The sequence below is a fragment of the Pristiophorus japonicus genome, chromosome 13, assembly GCF_044704955.1.
Source record: "Pristiophorus japonicus isolate sPriJap1 chromosome 13, sPriJap1.hap1, whole genome shotgun sequence".
NCBI classification, from domain to species: Eukaryota; Metazoa; Chordata; class Chondrichthyes; family Pristiophoridae; genus Pristiophorus; species Pristiophorus japonicus.
Genome location: NC_091989.1, coordinates 47,707,210 through 47,729,896, shown reverse-complemented (window position 1 = coordinate 47,729,896; position 22,687 = coordinate 47,707,210). Strand labels below are relative to the sequence as shown.

Sequence of the window (22,687 nt, the reverse complement as noted above, 5' to 3'; positions counted from 1 at the left end):
AATTTCTGCCCATTCAAATAATATTCCCTTTTACTGTTTTTTTTCTCCCCCAAGGTGGATGACCTCACACTTTCCGACATTGTATTCCATCTGCCAAACCTTAGCCCATTCGCTTAACCTATCGAAATCTCTTTGCAGCCTCTCTGTGTCCTCTACACAACCCGCTTTCCCACTAATCTTTGTGTCATCTGCAAATTTTGTTACACTACACTCTGTCCCCTCTTCCAGGTCATCTATGTATATTGTAAACAGTTGTGGTCCCAGCACCGATCCCTGTGGCACACCACTAACCCCCGATTTCCAACCCGAAAAGGACCCATTTATCCCGACTCTCTGCTTTCTGTTCGCCAGCCAATTCTCTATCCATGCTAATACATTTCCTCTGACTCCACATACCTCTATTTTCTGCAGTAACCTTTTGTGTGGCACCTTATCGAATGCCTTTTGGAAATCTAAATACACCACATCCATCGGTACACCTTTATCCACCATGCTCGTTATATCCTCAAAGAATTCCAGTAAATTAGTTAAACATGATTTCCCCTTCATGAATCCATGCTGCGTCTGCTTGATTGCACTATTCCTATCTAGATGTCCCGCTATTTCTTCCTTAATGATAGTTTCAAGCATTTTCCCCACTACAGATGTTAAACTAACCGGCCTATAGTTAACTGCCTTTTGTCTGCCCCCTTTTTTAAACAGAGGCGTTACATTAGCTGCTTTCCAATCCGCTGGTACATCCCCAGAGTCCAGAGGATTTTGGTAGATTATAACGAATGCATCTGCTATAACTTCCGCCATCTCTTTTAATATCCTGGGATGCATTTCATCAGGACCAGGGGATTTGGAAAGAGTGAGGAGGCTGGACGTAGAGGAGAGAGGGAGAAATAGGAGGGAGAGTGGAGAAATAGAGGGGAGGGGGGATAACAGAAAGCAGGACAATCAAAACAGACACGCTGAGGGGCAGAGAGCGAGCGAGAGATACCGAGAGACACGGATATAAAGGACACACACACAGGCTTGCTGGTATTGTGAACTTTTACACACAGGGTGATCCCAACAAGACCATCAGCAGGCCGGGGCCATTGGAGGGAGCAGCGTGCGGCGGCATACCACTGCAGGGAGCAGCTCGTGCTGCTGCAGGAGGGTGACGGCTACGAAGCCAGGTCACGGATTGCAGTGCGGGCAGACACAGCAGGAGGGGCGAAGGAGCGGCAAGAGTCGTCATAGGCAGTCCCTCGAAACGAGGATGACTTGCTTCCACGCCAAAAAAGGATGAGTTCACAAGTGTTTCAATGAAGGACCTAATATTCCAGATCCCGAACTACATCATGAAGGGTGGAAGATGCCTGTGCTTTGATTTTTTTTAACGTGTGGTGGCCGTTGCACACCAGCCGCCACACGGGCTTGACAGAGCTAGGTCTTGGTCCAGTGGCAAGGATTACCCAAGACGAGTGGAGACCAGCTCTGCTGCACAGACCGAGCGCGCACACATATCGCAGTGCGGGCTGGCCCGTGCTGGCCCTTGCCTCTTCTGGGCCCCAAACTCACGCCTCTCCTGGGCCCCGGTCACTTCCCTCTACCGACTCTTGCCGCTCCTTCGCCCCTCCTGCTGTGTCTGCCCGCACTGCAATCCGTGACCTGGCTTCGTAGCCGTCACCCTCCTGCAGCAGCACGAGCTGCTCCCTGCAGTGGTATGCCGCCGCACGCTGCTCCCTCCAATGGCCCCGGCCTGCTGATGGTCTTGTTGGGATCACCCTGTGTGTAAAAGTTCACAATACCAGCAAGCCTGTGTGTGTGTCCTTTATATCCGTGTCTCTCGGTATCTCTCGCTCGCTCTCTGCCCCTCAGCGTGTCTGTTTTGATTGTCCTGCTTTCTGTTATCCCCCCTCCCCCCTATTTCTCCCCTCTCCCTCCTATTTCTCCCTTTCTCCTCTACGTCCAGCCTCCTCACTCTTTCCAAATCCCCTGGTCCTGATGAAATGCATCCCAGGGTATTAAAAGAGATGGTGGAAGTTATAGCAGATGCATTCGTTATAATCTACCAAAATTCTCTGGACTCTGGGGAGGTACCAGCGGATTGGAAAGCAGCTAATGTAACGCCTCTGTTTAAAAAAGGGGACAGACAAAAGGCAGGTAACTATAGGCCAGTTAGTTTAACATCTGTAGTGGGGAAAATGCTTGAAACTATCATTAAGGAAGAAATAGCGGGACATCTAGATAGGAATAGTGCAATCAAGCAGACGCAGCATGGATTCATGAAGGGGAAATCATGTTTAACTAATTTACTGGAATTCTTTGAGGATATAACGAGCATGGTGGATAAAGGTGTACCGATGGATGTGGTGTATTTAGATTTCCAAAAGGCATTCGATTATGTAACATTATTATTTGGCACAGAGTTAGCACGCCTGTGTTAAGAAAGAAGCTAGCATTATCCAAATGCTTATCTACATACATTGAGCTTATCGGTTTGAGCTTTATCGGGTGCTCCAAAAAATTATGTTATTGGGAGAGTTTTGCCTTTGGGTGCCAATTGGCAACCTGAATCGGGACACCTGATTGGTGTCTGCAGTACAGTGGTATTACGTAGATGAGGCCCAGGGCCCAATTTGCAGAGAGTCTTGGGCCTTCAACATTTGAAAAACAGGGAATGCATCCCCCGGCCTTGCTTCCCACCCCCGAGGTCCCTTCCCACTTCCCCGTAAATATCGTCGTCCTGTACTCTGCCAAATGTACAGCTCGCAAAAACTCTGTTCATTATTCAGTTCGTTCATGAGATCACTGCTATGTTCATTAGCAAATCTTTGCTTTTTTGGACTCGTTTTCAGCCTTATAAGGTGAATGACATCATCAGACGAGGTCAAATTTCCATAAGGACAGACAGCCAATCAGCTGCCCGACATGGAGCAGCAGCGATGTGCTTCCCAATCAGTTCTCAGATCTTTTTTCCTTCTTCCTAACTCGCACCGAGTCCCGTTCACCCATCACCCCCGTGCTCGCTCACTCATCACCCCTGTGCTCGTTGACCTATATTGGTTTCCGGTTAAACAACGGCTCGATTTCAAAATTCTCATCCTTATTTTCAAATCCCTCCATGGCCTCGCTCCTCCCCATCTCTAATCTCCTGTAGCCCCATAACCCCCCCGCCCCCCACCCCACCCGAAATGTTAGCGCTCCTCTAATTCTGCCATCCTTAGCATCCCTGATTATAATTGTTCAACCATTGGTGGCCATGCCTTCTGTTGTCTAGATTCCAAGCTCTGGGACTCCCTGCCTAAACCTCTCTGCCTCTCTATCCTCCTTCAAGACACTCCTTAAAACATATCTATTTGATCAAGCTTTCGGTCACTTGTGCTAATTTCTGTTTATGCGGCTGTGTGTAAATTTTGTTTATCGTATAATACTCCTGTGAAGCACCTTGGGACGTTTCACTACATTAAAGGCGCTATATAAATACAAGTTGTTGTTCTACCCATAAGTTGAGAAGCTTTTTCATGCGTGCTTGGCTTGCAATAACATTATGTTTTCACTAGGTGTTGCTATTGGGGTTCCTCTGGAATGACCACCAGTATTGAGGTGGATGGATTCATTTCAGAACTTCTTTAAAATGAAATGATCATTCACCAGCTTAGTGGAAATGGAGAGTTGGTTTAGGAACATTTGGGGCCAAGGTTAATACAAGCCCAGTTACTGGTGCCCATCAGTCCTATGAAGACTTGAGCTGGGGAGCAAATACGATTTTTGCATAAAATTAATTTGCAACTGACACTCAAAAATCATGTTTGGCATGAAACTCACAAGCAGTAGAAATATTTTTTTAAAAACCTGCAATCATGCAAGTGCCACAATTTTACAATTTCAAAAGCAGTCAGAAAGTGAGTTCCATGCAAATGAGATGCAATTACTGTTTCACGCAGACAGAAAAAGTCATTCCAGACACAAGACTCCCAAAGCAAGCGCTCTACTCGGAACTCCTGCATGGCAAACGAGCCAAAGGTGGGCTGAGAAAACATTACAAGGACACCCTCAAAGCCTCCCTGATAAAATGCAACATCCCCACCGACACCTGGGAGTCCCTGGCCTAAGTGGAAGAAGTGCATCCGGGAGGGCGCTGAGCACCTCGAGTCTCATCGCCAAGAGCATGCAAAAATCAAGTGCAGGCAGCGGAAAGAGCTTGCAGCAAATCTGTCCCACCCTCCCTTACCCTCAATGGCTATCTGTCCCACCTGTGACAGGGACTGTGGCTCTTGTTTTGGACTATTCAGCCACCTAAGGACTCATTTTAAGAGTGGAAGCAAGTCTTCCTCGATTCTGAGGGACTGCCTATGATGATGATGATAATGAGGCCTATTTAAAAAAGGAGGCAGACAAAAAGCAGGAAACTATAGACCAGTTAGCCTAACATCTGTGGTTGGGAAAATGCTGGAGTCCATTATTAAAGAAGCAGTAGCAGGACATTTGGAAAAGCAAAATTCAGTCAGGCAGAGTCAGCATGGATTTAAGAAGAGGAAGTCATGTTTGACAAATTTGCTGGAGTTCTTTGAGGATGTAATGAACAGTGTGGATAAAGGGGAACCAGTGGATGTGCTGTATTTGGACTTCCAGAAGGCATTTGACAAGGTGCCACATAAAAGGTTACTGCACAAGATAAAAGTTCACGGGGTTGGGGGTAATATATTAGCGTGGATAGAGGATTGGCTAACTAACAGAGAGTCGGGATAAATGGTTCATTCTCTGGTTGGCAACCAGTAACTAGTGGGGTGCCGCAGGGATCAGTGCTGGGACCCAATTATTTACAATCTATATTAATGACTTGGAAGAAGGGACTGAGTGTAACGTAGCCAAGTTTGCTGACGATACAAAGATGGGAAGAAAAGCAATGTGTGAGGAGGACACAAAAAATCTGCAAAAGGATACAAACAGGCTAAGTGAGTGGGCAAAAATTTGGCAGATGGAATATAATGTTGGAAAGCGTGAGGTCATGCACTTTGGCAGAAAAAAATCAAAGAACAAGTTATAATTTAAATGGAGAAAGATTACAAAGTGCTGCAGTACAGCGGGACCTGGGGGTACTTGTGCATGAAACACAAAAGGATAGTATGCAGGTACAGCAAGTGATCAGGAAGGTCAATGGTATCTTGGCCTTTATTGCAAAGGGGATGGTGTATAAAAGGTGGGAAGTCTTACTACAGCTATATAAAGTATTGGTGAGGCCACACCTGGAATACTGCGTGCAATTTTGGTTTCCATATTTACGAAAGGATATACTTGCTTTGGAGGCAGTTCAGAGAAAGTTCACTAGGTTGATTCCGGGGATGAGGGAGTTGACTTGTGAGGAAAGGTTGAGCAGGTTAGGCCTCTACTCATTGGAATTCAGAAGAATGAAACGTATAAGATTATGAGGGGGCTTGACAAAGTGGATGCAGAGAGGATGTTTGCACTGATAGGGGAGACTAGAACTAGAGGGCACGATCTTAGAATAAGGGGCCGCCCATTTAGAACAGAGATAAGGAGAAATTTCTTCTCTCAGAGGGTTGTAAGTCTGTGGAACTCGCTGCCTCAGAGAGCTGTGGAAGCTGGGACATTGAATAAATTTATGACAGAAATAGACAGTTTCTTAAACGATAAGAGGATAAGGGGTTATGGGGAACGGGCGGGGAAGTGGAGCTGAGTCCATGATCAGATCAGCCATGATCTTATTGAATGGCGGAGCAGGCTCGAGGGGCAGTATGGCCTACTCCTGCTCCTATTTCTTATGTTCTTATGACACGAAGATCCCTTGTTCCTGTGTAATGTATGTGCTGTTGGAATTCCACACAATGACCAACTCCAATAAACAACGGTGTTATTGCAAGCTACAGTTTTATGTCACACTGTTGCACTCTGCAAGAGACTCCATACTATTTACAGTGTTTCAAAGTCTTGTGTTGACTTGAATTACAACACTGTAGAATATCAACTGTGCTGCTATCATCAATCACATGGCAGTCCGAATAGATAATGAAGAAAAGTACTAGTCTTAATTAAAATAAGAGAACCAGAACAAACTTTACTGTAGTAATTCTCAGCACAGATGTGACATCGTCATGAGACATTAAATCTACAACTTTTCACTGCTGATTATACTTCAGCCATAGGACACTGAAAAACTGTTATTTCTCACTAGGAACTGGATTGAGACTCCAGTTTCTCATTTCACATAGGACCCTGGCAGCTAGCAGACAGAAGTCACTTTCATCCCATCAGCCTGGGTTGAATTTGAAACCAGTTCCCAAAGCAAGTCACAGAGATTTGGTAAAACAATAGGTAAACAGGATCTGAAGATCCCATTGACCCAGATTATACATTACATTTTGATAAAAGTTCACAGTTTTCCATACCGATTATACTGTAGCTTAACAGTGCTGAGATATAAAACAGTATGAAAGGAAAATAAGCACTTACTGGATTGTCTGTCTGGTTAATTCCAATGAGAAAGACGAGTTCTGAGAAGAAGAGAGCTGCCACCAGGTTTTTGTGGATATTATGGAGGTTTGAGCGCAGGGTTCTGACCAGGATGAGGAACAGGAAAGTAACAAACAAAGCAAACAAGGAGATTGAGACAGTGGTATATGTGACGATCTTCAATGGGAGCACCTCACCATGCTGGAAAAGAATTGAGAATAAGGACATCTGAGTTCATATACATGCAAAGTCATTAGATATGGAGACTACTCAGCACTGTTTGCAACAAACTCAAGGTTGTCCAAATTTCGTCAATTTTCAACTGGGTTACTGGATACTACATCCTGCTGGGACGGGACACACATTGCTGGAGGAAGTTGGTGAAGTCACCTCTGCACACTAACTTCAAGCACACACCTCCTATCAGACCATCCGAATGCTAAATTAGTATCAGGCCTGAGGAAATCTGTGACGCAGAGTGACCCCCACCTGCAAGCTGATAAATAGATGTTAATGCGCAGCTCCTCTGAAAATGAAATAAGAATCCATGATTGTTTTACCGTAAAGTGAAACAACGGATGTGCACCAGGCCCAGTAATATTTATCCCAGATAAGGAGGATGACTGTTTGCATAGGGATTCATCCACTTACAAACTGACCATTACACGTAGTTAAGAGTTTCCCACCAGGCCAACCCAGCCGGGAAGCAGGAAAGGTACATTTTGTTTCCCCTACATTACAACAGTGATTACAATTCAAAAGTATGTCATTACCTATAAAGCGCTTTGGGATATCTTGTGGTCATGAAAGGCGGTATATAAATGTAAGTTTTCCCTTTTTCCTTGCAGGGCCAGGATGAGTAGGAGTGATTCTTCTGGCCCCACAAGGAAAGCTTAGGCCTTCACTACTGCAGTCTTGATCCCCTCCCCCCACCCCCTCCCCATCCCTCCAAAACGATTGTGGGATTCCTGCGGGACAGCTTAGCAGCCAATCCCGCCACTTACCTGTTGTTGGCGGGTAACCTCTGGCCGTGTGATTTTCCACCGCTTCCCAACGACGTCTCATCCGGAACGAGTGGGAAGTCAACCGGTGGTATTTAAATGAGGCCTGGGAGAGAAAGTATCCTGGGCCTCATTTCTGGAGCAGAGGGCGAGTTTCGAGATCACACTGCTGCTCATCCACCAAAAACTGGCCCGAATTTAAAATCTGGGCCGATGCTTTGAAACAGATGATCATTTGATAGTTTTAATGCCTTGGTGTTTTGGTGTTGTACAATCTATACAGTACTGTTTTCATCAGCGTCCCACCTACCAAAGAATACGTGTATTTATCCTCTGTGCTGGGGACTTCCAGCACTGCCTTACCGTAAAAAATCTTTTCCATTTTCAGGACCAGCTTTTAAAACATTTCTAGCCATTAAACACATTATCTCCCTTAAAATACCTTCAAAAGGTTCTATTCCAGAAAGAAAGACTTGCATTTATATAGTGCCTTTCATGACCTCAGGACGTCCTAAACGCTTTTACAGCCAATGAAATACTTCAGGGAAGAATCTCGATTGTCTAATTTAGTTGCATCAGACAATCTATAGCGCTTTATTATTATTACACAAAGCCCATTGCTGGTTGCAACATTAATCCGATTCCAGCATGATTTTAAGTTACTGGCTTTTGCTTTCTTTTTTGGCTGATATGATTGGCAGAATTAAGAAGGGAACTTATGTTTGTAACAGGTATTCTTATGGTCACAGCTGAGAGGAACAGAGACAACATATTCATAAATCCTTTCAGGCTCCTAGGAAGAAGAATAACTGATATGATGGACAAAGTACAGGAAACAAAGTACAAGGGTCATCGGGACCAATCCGTAAATGGAGAACAGTGTACAGAAAGCAAGTGCTGATAGCATTCCCAAGAGCAGGCGCAGCTCAGTAACCCAGATGTTGCTACGTTGCCATAACATTCCATCCCCACCCACCACAAATTGTGAACGCGGGAACAATGGAACCTCATTCGTCTTCCTTTGTTATTAATGAATTCTATCTCGCAAGCATTCCTTTCATTTCAAGGCAGAGGGCTACTGGACAGCAACTGAAATAAACTAAACAGCACAAACTAAAACTAATTCCACAGTGCTTCTGAATCTATGAAATAATTCACGTTTTGAGACCCTATTCAGAATTAATACCAGTTACAGACATCTTTACATAACCTCGCCTTCTCATTTTCTACTAAGTGCTGGAGTTTTGTTGAGACTTGAGTATTAATAATACTGTAATAAAATATTACTTCTTCAAAAGGACACTGTGCTGCTGCAGGCTATGTTTTTTAAGCACGCTCAGGTCCTGAAAATGGCTCTCAATATTGGCAAATGAGACAGAAAGGAAGGCATGTCTCTGCTTGCATTCAGTAAGTGGAAAATGTGTTTAATAAACTGGAAAATGTGTGCTGTACTGCCATGGGCATAATGGAAGCATCTAGTCATGTGATCAGGGCTAACTTACCTCCCGCTTGGAGATGTCCATGAGCACTGCAAAACTAGTCATGTGATTGCACTGGCAGTTGATATGGGAATCATTGCGAAGGACAAGTTCACACCCTTTGGAGGACCACCCTCCTGTGCCTCCAATCCTATCAAAGGAAACAGATGGAGGGATTACAAAAGAACCAAGAACCACTAGCCAAGTTATGTAACCTTCGAATATTTGTGCATCTGTTAAGTAATGAGTATGTTTAACATATGCATACATATTCCGAATGAGCTTTATTGCTTTTCTATTTTTCCTGTTAACTCTTGAAGTGTGCTCACATTACTATTGAGCAAAACACTGTGTATGGAGACGACCTTTCCCAGGATGGGTGTCTTGTCCCTTGGGATTGCATTTGGTAACTTGGGGCGTCAAAAACTATGGTGGGAGTACAGCAGTGGGCCTGCAGATTTTGGGGGCCTAAGAGTACTTTGGGAAATAAGACTGAATGTAAAAGAAAGCAGAGTACCTCCACTGCATCAATCTGGGCTCAATATAAGCAGAATTACAGTGACAGACATGTAAAGAGAGGAGTTTTAAATAGTTCTCCAATTATGAGTGAATCATACAATGGGCTTTATACAAGAGGTGATGATGGAGCCGATGTTGTAATAGCGAAGGGTTGTTGTAAGTTGACTGCATGACCAAATCTGGTACTTACAAAAAAAATCATTAGGATACTCACCAGGCAATTTGTATTATTTTTACCTCATCAGTTCAACAAGCCCAAAGAGAAGATAGAGCCAAATGTTTTTCTCTCTCACTTACGCTAGAGTATGGTTCCAAAATACACAGAGGGGCTTGGTCCTTTCCTCCGTCACAAACAAGCGGTACTTCAGAGTTATCGGACTCTCCAACTGCTGTGGCAAAGACTGGTCCTCAGTGTAAACTGTGGCACTTACGATGGGCGTATTTATGACTGGCCGATTAGGTACTCTAAAGACAAACAAAATGATGAAAAAGGCATACTAAAGCTAGTCTTATATTTCAGGCAACGCAAGGCCTGCAGCAACACCTGAGATTTCAAAGTCCTTAAATATACATCATCAAAGGATTTCAAAGTAAAGATACAAGTAGTTGTAAGTGGCCTCTGTCTTACAACACATTTTTTTAAAATCAGGGCCAAACGTTCTGCTCCCCAGCTCAAGGCTGCTGACAGATGTCTATATAAATCAAATTTTTTTCAATTCTGACAAAGTGATTTCTGAATTTGACATCTCGTCATATATATTTGATGTTTTTGTTCCAAAACAACCCAAGGAATAATTTACCTACGATCCTTTAGTCAGACATTTACAGTCCAGAAAATCTACTGGAATCCAATGCTATCTCGCTCAGTAACTGCAGATTTGCATCTTTCTTTGTGAGTGAGTGAAACACTTAAGTTGTACCTATTGTGATTGTAAATTCCTGAACACAATCAGACTTTAAAGCTCACTGTGTTTGATTTTCCAATTTTGGTATAAATTACAAAGTCACCAGGAACTTTTGAAAGCTATATTTTTTCAGAATTGTGATATCTGGAAACTGGGCACTTTGGCCTCGACTGGTCAAGTTTGGAGACAATGGAAGGACTATGTATGGCCTTTCAATTTATTTTAGAAACCCCACGCTGGAAAGCTCACTAGAGGTTCGGAAATTTGAGTGTGCAATAATCACGTGCAAAATCTCACCTCATACTTCTTCGATCAGGATCGTATCGTTCAGGCAAAAGCAACCCCAGTGATCTGTATATGATTACCACGGCAACTGCATACTGGTGGGATCCATCTGCACTTCTCTTCTTCCTTTTTGAAAAGGCATCTTCTGGCTTTCTACTGGTATTGTGCTTAGGGTGGTATCCCTGTCCTGGAGGTTTATTAGAAGGAGACATTGTAGGACAGCAAATAACCAAGTCAATCTTTTCACATTTTCAACTAGAATCAGCCATGTGTGGAATCCTAGGTATTTTATTTTAAGGAAACAGTTCCTTACAGCCTGTAGCACTTGCTCTGCTAGAGAACCTCTATGAGGATGTCTGATATTGGATCCACCAACACCAAAGGGCTTTCTCACCTTCTGTTTTCTCCCCTCCTCTTGAGAATTTTGGCTATTGCTGAGTTTGATTCCATCGGCACCCAAGTGGCCATTTTTCATATGTCAGCCTGTGCAGTTAAGTATTGGCAGGCTATTTGGCTGTGGGATCATCACAGCCAAGCCTGGATAGTGGCCAGGAGCAGGAAGTTCAGCTGATTTTCTACTCCCTGACCCAGGAATGCTGAGGCCAACTGTGGCATCCCTACCACTGACTAGGCCGAGCTAACTCAGCACAGACCAGAGACTGAACCCGCAAATTACCTGGTCTATATGGCTCAGCTACTCAATAACCAGTATAAAATTATATTTTTCATCAAACTCTGTGAGGGATGTTTTTTAGTGCGGCTTTTATTTGCCAGGATACTCAATGAGGATACGAATGAGCTGACTCTTAAATGATTGCGTCAACACCACATGTCATAAAAATAAAATCGCACATGACCTGCCTCGCAGTGAAAGAAAACAGCTATGCATCTAGCAAAGGATTATAAAAAAAAATCTCTTCATTTTGTTTCATTAATGGCAAACGTCCCACATCATTGAAGTCATTAGACATTAAACTGCTGTGAAGCTGATGCAACACTTCCACAGGACGCTTGCCTTCAAAGGCTTCAGCTTTTTCCCATGAACAGTTCAAATGAAAAGCTAAACAAGTTGCCTGTTATATTAGGATCCAGTGCTCAGCTAAACTTCATATTCTGAACTTACAAATGTTCTCAAACATTCAAGAGCATTTTCTTCATTGATAAAATTCTATAATCCAAATAAACCCATATTTTTTTGGTGAGGTTTCCAATTTTCTCCCCCTCCTCTCCTCACAGCAGCAAATCAGCGAGGACATTATTCTATAGGTGCCGTCAGTACCCGACCCGAGTGCCCACTCATGATGAGGGCCAAGACACTGGGTATTGGCAGACAATTCGACTGTGAAAGCTGCACAGTTGAGTATGATCCTGTCCGCATGCACACACACACACACACATATTTTAGCTTCATAGAATCATAGAAGTTTACAGTATTCAAGGAGGCCATTTCGGCCCATTGCGTCCGCGCTGGCTAATAAGAGACTATCCAGCCTAATCCCACTTTCCAGCTCTAGGTCCTTAGCTCTGCAGGTTACAGCACTTCAAGTGCACATCCAAGTACTTTTTAAATGTGTTGAGGGTTTCTACCTCTACCAAACTTTCAGGATTGAGTTCCAGACTCCCACAACCCTCTGCATGAAGAAATTTCCCCTCAAATTCCCCCTGAACCTTCTACCAATTACTTTAAATCCATGCACAGGCATCTTCCAACTTCAAAGGTGTAGTTCGGGATCTAGTATATTAGGTGCAGGTGTCAGCTGAAGGAACTGTGAACTCATCCCTTTTTGGCAAGGAAGCAAATCATCCTCGATTCGAAGGACTGCCTCTGATGATGATAAATTTATGCTCCCTGGTTGTTGACCCCTCTAATAAGGGAAATAGGCCCTTTTTGTCCACTATATCTAGGCTCCTCATAAACTGGATTGCAATCAGGGTTGGGAACTGTGGCTGTTTTTTCTCTCTCTCCATAGAGGCCACTTGAATCCCCGGACTGTTCGAGTCAAGACCAACTAACTCAGCATGGATCAGGATCAAGTCTGGCAGCTTGTCTGTATGGCTCACGATCATGCTTGGAATATACTAACCATCCCAAGATTTGAATAAAAACACTGCAAGAACATAATAGAAGCTGGTGTTATGTACCTTGGTCACCTTCGGCTTTGAGGAGAACATCTGGAAAGAATACACTGGATTCAAGGTCTTTGGGAATTTCTTCACGGATTTTCTCGAATTGTGGCATGCTGGCACCTGCAAAGTTCGACATCTCAAAGAGGTCGACTGCGATAACTTGAGGTGAAAGAAAGATACACACCAAGCTCAGATACATGGGGAAATGTACAGTCTTACTTTCACATTGTGCGTTATGCATTTAAAAAAATATTCATTTCGATGGGTGTCGGTTTCTATTATGTAATTAATAAGCAACTTTCTCCAGACTCCTGAATGCAAGAAAGATTGTTGGAGGAGTTTTTGCTTAGTTGGTTCACAACTTTGTGTACAGTCAAGTAAGGCCAAGGTTATATGATATTTTCAAACAGCTTTCAGCAGCTGTAACTATCTGCACTGCACTGAACTGGGTGGCGCAGTGGGTGGGATGAGGGAGGCGTCACCGATGCTGGGGTGGAACAGGACGGTATTACTCTCTCACTCTTCACCTGGCTATGGCTAGAGGAGCTAGTGGTACTTCTGCAGGGGTCGCCTGTGGGATGTGCCTGAGGCTGAAGGAGACTCCATAAAGAAACCATTAAGTAGTGGTAGCCTATGCAGCAAGGCAAGATTAGTTACGTATGTAATTTGGAAGGAAACAGCATTAACTTTTCATTAACTCAGGTGTTCCACTGATGTGGAAATTAGTGGAACACTAATGACCAAACTTTTGAAATGGAGACGTTCAGACCATGCATTTTAGTCCTGCACTCCCGATGCTGCAGACATGGCAACTCCTATCAGCACATGTTGAAATGTCAACAGACTGCACCACAGCATGTCTACTGAACATGATTTGAAGTACATCAACTCACCATAAAGACAACAGCCTGGATATCAACAGCTACGTAGGCCGAGGAGTTGGGGGGGCGGAGTTCAGGACGGGAAAACCGTAAGTCCAGGCTTCCCCGGGTGCTGTGGAATTTGAGCTCTTTTGTCCTCGACAGGTTTCCCATCCAGAAGTCAACCTGATCGGTAACCTTGGCTTCCAGTCGGGTGGGGAGGACTCCAGAGCAGGTAGGTCTGACCACAACCCTGGGGGGGGGGGGGGTCCGATCCCGAGGATCTTTGAATGGGGGGGGGGGGGGGATCGCACTCCTGCTCTCCTGGTCCATAAGCAGTGCTGTAAAGGCACTTATCTTCCCTTGCCTCCCTTCAGCTGCCGGGTTTCCCGAGGCCTGGGAAATCCAACCAGCCACTCTTAAACCTGCAAAGCAGGTTAAATCAGAGGCTACGAGCCTCATTAAAATATTTAAATTGGCAACCCGCCTCCTCGGAGCGGGTTGGCTGCCCGCCCCTTGTCCCGCCTCCGTTAAACCTGGAAGTGGGTGGGTTGGGGTCAGGTTTAACATCTGTCCTGACCCATGGGACTCTCATTATCAAAAGTTTCACCAACACAATTATATTACACATGAGATTGTCTCTAATACTCACTCAGATTTCGAGTGACAATGGTGAAGGGTCGGAGGTAGGTTTTCCTCAGGTTTCGTGCTATGGTGTGCGCGTACTCCTCATAGTGTTTCATCAGATGGGCAGTGCCTCCTTCTGTCCGCTGGATCTGTTCCCAATGCTCCTTGTTCTGAGGATCCAAAATGGCGCTCGCAGCTTTGATAATATTCTGAAACAAAACCGGTGGCAAATATTTAAAACTTGTAACTTTGCCTTCCAGCTGAGTTTGTGCCAGAGATAAGAATTATAAGTTCCTCCTTTTATGTAAATAGTGGCCTACCTTTCTGCCTGGGAGAGGCGCCAGACAAAAGGAGATTTTATAGCTGTTCCTAACCTCCATCCCAATTACCAATGAACAAGAATATTACTCTCTATGGTGCTGTATTATTTACAGATAATCTTTTAAGCTTTTTGAAGAATTGTGGCCAAAGTCACTGATTAATATCCTCTCTGGGGCTGAATGCTTCAGTTCAAGGCCAGTAACGCTGTAAATGATACTCCATTTGTGAATACAGAAGCCTCGACATCATGACTTTAATTTGCTGGGAACATTTTAAAAAAAAGAAAACACACTTTAAACTACAGTTGTAAAAACACAAAGTGGTCATAATCCTATTTTAAATGGTGCCGCAATTGTGGCTAAGATACAACTGCTGACAAAACTGAAGCCCAATTATGGGCATGTAGGTCATCTTGTCTTGCAGAACCCAAACCCACATCCTTTACCGAGGTAGAAACATAAAGTATTAACTTCAAGATGATTAAAAGAAGAAATGAATTTTTAAATGATACAACAGTAAGAATGAAAACTTAAAATATTGGCATATGATTTAATAACAAATAATAAGCTCTGTTCAAAAAATACAAATATCTTCCCATTGCATTTACATGTATATCTGTGTAAGTGTGGCAGCTTAGTCTGCAGGCTATCAATGGATACATTCATATGTAATGAGCAGAATAATGTTGGTACTTAGAGGGATTTGCATCCTTTCAATGGCTTCAAACATCATCTAAGAGAACGAATGTAACTTGTACAAATCACAATTCACATTATTCTTCTTTCAGATGTTTGAAAATTATATTATCCTCTCTTTCTTGTAGCCCCACACCTAGCCTGTGTAAGAGGGTAGATTGATCAACTGCTCGAAGGTGTCTACTAGGTTCTCTAACCAGTCACTCCCAGGTGAACAAGAGCAGCCCAGACCACCCCCAGTTTGTTCATTTCCCAGTGCTCCTGTAGAAAGTGCTCATCTCTGCAGAATGTCCTTGTTAGACAGCATTGCTGACTTGGGACTAAGGTGCAAGCCAGTACTGGGGAGCCCCACACTGTCGGAGGGGCAGTACTGAGGGAGCCCCGCATTGTCGGAGGGGCAGTACTGAGGGAGCCTCGCACTGTCGGAGGGGCAGTACTGAGGGAGCCTCGCACTGTCGGAGGGGCAGTACTGAGGGAGCCCCGCACTGTCGGAGGGGCAGTACTGAGGGAGCCTCGCACTGTCGGAGGGGCAGTACTGAGGGAGCCCCGCACTGTCGGAGGAGCAGTACTGAGGGAGCCCCGCAAGGTCGGAGGGGCAGTACTGAGGGAGCCTCGCACTGTCGGAGGGGCAGTACTGAGGGAGCCTCGCACTGTCGGAGGGGCAGTACTGAGGGAGCCCCGCACTGTCGGAGGAGCAGTACTGAGGGAGCGCCGCACTGTCAGAGGGGCAGTACTGAGGGAGCCCCGCAAGGTCGGAGGGGCAGTACTGAGGGAGCCCCGCACTGTCGGAGGGGCAGTACTGAGGGAGCGGTGTGCTGAGCTCCAGGGACACTGCTCCTCAGCATATCACTCATTATACGGCAGTGTCGACAGTAACCCAAGCACAGCTACAAAGACTGGCTCCTGGAAACCTCTCAAGGATGCTGATATATACTGTAACTAGACATCTACACAAAAGAAAAACCAGCATCCGGTTCTTCTATTAGCATCACATATTGCTAACTACAGTTAAAACCTTATAGCACCACAGCAGAAAGCATCGAATACCATATTTCTTTGAACACAACTTTATAGAGAACTGGAGTTGGGCAGATTGCATGAGGTCACATTTCACACTTGGTGTCCCAACTATCAGATCGGATTTTCACTGTAGTGCAAAAAGTTATTATGCTTAAAATTCTAAGAAATGACAGTGTCCAACATGAGTTTCAGCCTAGAGCACAGCAAGTATCAGTTACAACAGATTCCAGCTCTGTCAAAGGCAGCAGCTCCAGCTGGAAGCGGCCCTTGGGTAAATGTAGGAAAGTATTTCTTTATGCGAGCTAATGAGCAAAGAGCCAGGCAGCACTTTAAGACCATTAACCCTGGTATCAAGGGTCATGGTTAGTGGCTGACACCAGAAGCCCAAATCTCCCGAGTTTATATATTCACATGATAGTGTTAATGAAGGAATGTTCTGCCATTTCTTACACGTCTCTGCCCTGAAAGTATACTGCTCGGCTGCAGAATGTGAAGTTACAGCAAACAGTCAAACTTCAACTAGGGCAACAGAAAGAAAACCTGATCCGATACTGAACTGATTGGAACACGGCTCGCCCTCTGCATCTGGAGAAAATAGACATGGAGATGTGTGTGGGTATGTGGAGGTGTGTGTGTGTGTGTGTGTGGAGGTGTGTGGAGGTGTGTGGTGGTGTGTGGAGGTGTGTGGAGGTACGTGTGTGTATGGTGGTTTGTGGACACGTGTGTGTATGGTGGGGTGTGGAGGTACGTGCGTGCGGAGGTGCATGTGCGTGTGGAGGTGTGGTTGCGGAGGTGTGTGTGTGTGGTGGTGAGTGTGTGGAGGTGTGCACGCGCGCACGCTGACGTGTGTGAGTGTGGAGGTGTGCGTGTGGAGGTGTGTGTGCGCAGGTGTGTGTGCGGGCGGAGGTGTGTGTGCGGGCGGTGGAGGTGTGTGTGCGGGCGGTGGAGGTGTGTGTGCGGGCGGTGGAGGTGTGTGTGTGTGGGCGGAGGTGTGTGTGCGGGCGGAGGTGTGTGCGTGCGGAGGTGTGTGTGCGGGCGGAGGTGTGTGTGCGGGCGGAGGTGTGTGTGCGGGCGGAGGTGTGTGTGCTTGCGGTGGAGGTGTGTGTGCGGGCGGAGGTGTGTGTGCGGAGGTGTGTGTGCGGAAGTGTGTGTGCTCGCGGTGGAGGTGTGTGTGCGGGCGGAGGTGTGTGTGCGGGCGGTGGAGGTGTGTGTGCGGGCGGAGGTGTGTGTGCGGAGGTGTGTGTGCGGAGGTGTGTGTGCGGGCGGAGGTGTGTGTGCTTGCGGTGGAGGTGTGTGTGCGGGCGGAGGTGTGTGTGCGGGCGGAGGTGTGTGTGCTCGCGGTGGAGGTGTGTGTGCGGGCGGAGGTGTGTGTGCGGGCGGTGGAGGTGTGTGTGCGGGCGGAAGTGTGTGTGCTCGCGGTGGAGGTGTGTGTGCGGGCGGAGGTGTGTGTGCGGGCGGTGGAGGTGTGTGTGCGGGCGGAGGTGTGCGGGCGGAGGTGTGTGTGCGGGCGGAGGTGTGTGTGCGGGCGGAGGTGTGTGTGCGGGCGGAGGTGTGTGTGCGGGCGGAGGTGTGTGTGCGGGCAGAGGTGTGTGTGCGGGCGGTGGAGGTGTGTGTGCGGGCGGAAGTGTGTGTGCTCGCGGTGGAGGTGTGTGTGCGGGCGGAGGTGTGTGTGCGGGCGGTGGAGGTGTGTGTGCGGGCGGAGGTGTGCGGGCGGAGGTGTGCGGGCGGAAGTGTGTGTGCGGGCGGAGGTGTGTGTGCGGGCGGAGGTGTGTGTGCGGGCAGAGGTGTGTGTGCGGGCGGAGGTGTGTGTGCGGAAGTGTGTGTGCTCGCGGTGGAGGTGTGTGTGCGGGCGGAGGTGTGTGTGCGGGCGGTAGAGGTGTGTGTGCGGGCGGAGGTGTGTGTGCGGAGGTGTGTGTGCGGGCGGAGGTGTGTGTGCGGGCGGAGGTGTGTGTGTGGAGGCAGGTTAAACAAACAGTAGCTATGGCCTCAAGCAGACTTCTTTCCTCATGGCTGAACATGAGGTTACACAAGGACTAATTGGGTTTCAGCCTGACATTTCCAAACCTTTGGGCTTTAATACAATTAGCTAGTGGAAAGTAGACATCTGATCTTTGCAATCCATTACCGTGTTCCACTGCTCCCAACCAAAAACCTTATTCAGAACCACAGTACATAGATACCTCTATTAAACAGTGATTAGAGAGGTTAAGGTATCACGATGACCATGAATGGGTGGGTGGTTGTAGTTTGATCATTTTCTAGATATTGTTCAGTGGTTCTGTTCACCCATGAGACAGGCTGTCCACATGTCTCCGTGGAGAAAGTGTACAGACCATCCCTGCACTATCACCCACTTTATATATCCATGCTCTGCCACTACCAGAATATTGTCCCATAACAGATAGCTTCCCATGTTATTTCTCTCATGATACTGCTACCCTCACTGTAACCGTGTGTTAATACATTGGAGGAACAGGAGCTGCTCCATTCATTGACTCTCCCAAATGAATGCCATTTATCAATGAACAGGTTACCCTATTTTATAACTGTAACAAGCTGCAGTTGGGAGCAGTGGGGAAGCATGCGAGAGGAGCTAGGGAAGTGCTACTGGCAATTTACAAATTACTCCTGCACCACAAACATCCCTGTACTCAGCACGTTCAAAATTAGCCAAGAAAAAGCAAAAATTCCAATCTTTGGGCGCGTGAAGGTTGGAGGGGGGACGTTGGAAAGATTATGTTATGGTACAGAAAGTTTTGGAATAGAAGGCCACAGGAAGTATACTTTGAGTGTCATCTGTATTGTAGAACTGCTTGAACAATACTTCGCAGATATAGTGCACAAGAGGGAGCCTAAAAGATCAACATCTTCTATTGCGCATACAAAAATAAATTATGCAGCAATGCTACCACACCTCATTGAACTCAACATCTTGAGTTGCTGCCAGTTCAAAGTCCTGTTGGTTTCCCTCATACTGAAGAATCCTCTTTATCAGCTCATAAGCAATCTTCACGTCATTCCCATAATATGTCGGTGTGTGTTTGGTGGCATTCTGCAGCATGTTGGCAAGTTTCTTCGAATTGCGTGTATCCATCTTGGTTTCGTTGCGGTACAGTTTTTCCATCTGTTTGTAAAACACAAAAGAATTCAGTAAACTTGTGCAACAAAGGATTGTAAGATCAGAAATAAAAACAGAAAGTGCTGGAAATACTCAGCAGGTCAGGCAGTATCTGTGGAGAGAGATAATGTTTGAGGTCGATGACCTTTCGTCAGAACCCTTTATTTCAGATTTCCAGCATCTGCAGTATTTTATTTTTGTGGTGTTGCTATTGTAAGATTAGAGTCTGACTGACTTGGATAAGTTGTATTCGGAGTATAAATGAAATTTTCACCATTCTTCTACATTAATAGGCTCAGCATATTGATGACCCCAACAAATTCTGCCACAAAATAGAACACCCTACAACTGTCTTGCTCTCAGCTAAGCCAACCAGGAAAGTATCAAGGAAAAAGAAAGACTTGGATTTATATAGCGCCCTTCACAACTACCGGACATCTCAAAGCACTTTACAGCCAATTAAGTAGTTTTGGAGTGTAGTCACTGTTGTAATGTGGGAAATGTGGCAGCCAATTTACACACAAGCAAGCTCCCACAAACAACAATGTGATAATGACTAGATAATCTGTGTTTTTGTTATGTTGATTGAGGGAAAGATATTGGCCAGGACACCAGGGATAACTTCCCTGCTCTTCTTCAAAATAGTGCCATGGGATCTTTTACATCCACCAGGGAGGGCAGACGGGACCTCGATTTAACGTCTCATCAAGGTGCAGCAGAGTACACCTGTGCTCACTTCCACATTATTTCCATTGATTCCAATATTAAATTTGAATGACAGCACTTTAGATTGGACTAAAAAGGCTGGCTAGCACATGACACAGCCGCATACAATGGGCAGAGATCCAGTGAGAGCAATTCACAGCAGATCTCCCGGACTCCAGTTGTCCATTCCACGTTGGTGCCAACGGCCATGGCAACCAGAAAATCAGCTCTATAAATTTTTCTAAGCCTGTTATAAGATTTTTTTTTAATTCCACTTTCCAATACCAAAAGTGTCAGTTAGTTTTATGCATTGAGACAGGACAGTAGAATACCATACAGTTCGGGTTGGCACAGCATGCTGGTGTGCAATGCATGGTTATCACAAAGTGGTAATATAAAAAAGGATGAATTTGCATTTATTTCATGCCTTTCACAATCACAGGATGTTCCAGAGCACTACACAGCTAATGGAACATTTATTGAAGGGGTAATTGTTGTAATGTAGGAAAACACAGCAGCCAATTTGCACACAAAAAGGTCCCACAAACAGCATGAACAGTTAATCTGTTTTTTTTGGTGGTGGTTGAGGGATAAATATATTGACAAGGACACCAGAGAATTCCCCTGTTCGTCGTCATATAATGCCATGGGATCTCTTACGTCCATGATAGATGGGGCCTCAGTTTAAAGTCTCTTGCAAAAGATAGCACTGAAGTGTCAGCCTAGAATATGCACAGGAGTGGGCTTCAACCTATTGACTCAAGAGGCAAGACTGCTACTGCTGAGCCATGGCCAACACCTTCAACTTGTGAGGTGATGATTCTCTACATCTGCCTAGATCAATCCTATAAAAGTGTGGAATGAATACTTATTATGGATACAGAAAAGTATTTATTTGAAACCCTGAGCACTTTTATATATGCCAGGTGGTGTGGACAGAACCTTAAAAAGATGGAAATGAAAATGTAGTAAAAAAACATTGAAAAATGGAATCTGCAGCAAAGGATTGTTGGTTCTTGCAGCTGAACTCAAATACAACACAGGTCTTGGTGTTTACAATATTTATGAAGATTTAACAGACTTTGCTTCATCCACTGTTGTCGCTGATGGTGGGCTAACAGCTGAACAGCATCTAACACAATTCTTTTATGGCAATCCCAGAACCATTAGTTAGTTTATCGACCTGAAACGTTAACTCTGTTTCTCTCTCCACAGATGCTGCTGAGTATTTCCAGATTTCCAGCATCTGCAGTATTTTACTTTTGTGTCAGTGGCGGCACAGACATGCACAATAAAGGGACCTACAATAGACTTGAGCTGAACGAAGGTGAGCGTGGTACAGTTGAAAAGGTCTGGAGGGAGCCAGCCTTTCTCTTCATTGCAGTGACGGATTGCAGTTCCTGCATAAAGAAAAATGAAGATCCGATTACCAGAGAGTCATTGCTCACTTCATTAATTAAAGTCAGTATATTCAAACACCTACAGGGTGACAACTAGACAACCTCATAAGTTACAGCCAAAGTAATCCTTTGTTCAGTAATGCAATGTTTAATTTACTGCAATGCCGCTGGCTCAGAGAATAATTATGTTCGGCTAAAGCAGAGAGAGAGAGAATGAGTGAGAGAGAGAGAGAAAGATAGGGAGAGGATAGGGGCGGGATGAGGACATTAGGAATCGTGTGCATCACTATGATTTTACACATGAAAATGATATGCGTGAATTATCTTTAATAGTTGGCAGCAGTGCACATTGTTCCAGAATTCAAATAAAGTTATTAAAGGTACCCGTAAGGTCCTCATTGGAGCTAATGCCCATTGCTGAAACAGAACATTTTACCAGTGGTAGGGAGCTCCAAAGCTTTCATTTACTGGAAGTCTGTCACAGCTCACACTCAACTGCAGTGTGCTTGGCTTATTGGCCGCTCACATTCAAAGAATTCCCAGCTTTGGTGAGATTGTGCTTACATGAAGTTGTAAGTGAATGCATTTTGAGAACACTTTGACTCTTAAAACTGCTTTTATACTGCACTGGTGTTACTGAATTCCCCAAATACAGGTGTGACCCATTGCAAGTCAAATATAAAACTGCTGGGACTCACTAATTTCAGCAGCCCCGGAGATACCTGCTAAAAACAGGTCCTGGCAGCTGGTCTGTGAATTCCAACAGTTAGAGTTATAGGACGATACAGTATAGGAGGAGGCCATTTGTCATTCACTTCTGTTGCAGCTTTCTGAAAGAGCTATCCACTTAAGTCTTTCAGCTTATCCTCATTTTAGAAAATTACTCACTAATTGCTGACAGTCAAAAAGTGTTCTAGACTTTAATAGTTCTAACTATTTCTTTAACTTGTTCATCAAGTTAATATACAATTTCCAACTTCCTTTTGGTAGAAAGCAAAACACCCTGACAAGAATCAGTTAAAAATTCGAAGATATTTTCGAAATTAATATATATTTTCAACCATTTATTCAAAGATATGCAAGCCTGCCCAATGTCCTATATAGTACTATCTAATTCAGTACAATTTGATGGGCAGTACAGTACAATACATACGAACAATGACAGATAGGTAAAGGCCC

The 22,687-nt window shown here is 45.1% G+C and overlaps 1 protein-coding gene across 1 annotated transcript in view; it reads right to left on the bottom strand.

The window, feature by feature from the left end:
* celsr1a (cadherin EGF LAG seven-pass G-type receptor 1a) overlaps positions 1-22,687 on the bottom strand; it is a 366,505-nt gene that overhangs the window by 34,916 nt on the left and 308,902 nt on the right. The window contains exons 18-25 of the mRNA XM_070897418.1: positions 21,414-21,508; positions 19,200-19,409; positions 14,275-14,458; positions 12,778-12,921; positions 10,648-10,822; positions 9,743-9,910; positions 8,951-9,077; positions 6,448-6,648 (exon numbers count right to left, since the gene is read on the bottom strand). Coding sequence (XP_070753519.1) covers positions 6,448-6,648; positions 8,951-9,077; positions 9,743-9,910; positions 10,648-10,822; positions 12,778-12,921; positions 14,275-14,458; positions 19,200-19,409; positions 21,414-21,508 — 1,304 coding nt within the window. The remainder of the gene's footprint in view (positions 1-6,447; positions 6,649-8,950; positions 9,078-9,742; positions 9,911-10,647; positions 10,823-12,777; positions 12,922-14,274; positions 14,459-19,199; positions 19,410-21,413; positions 21,509-22,687) is intronic.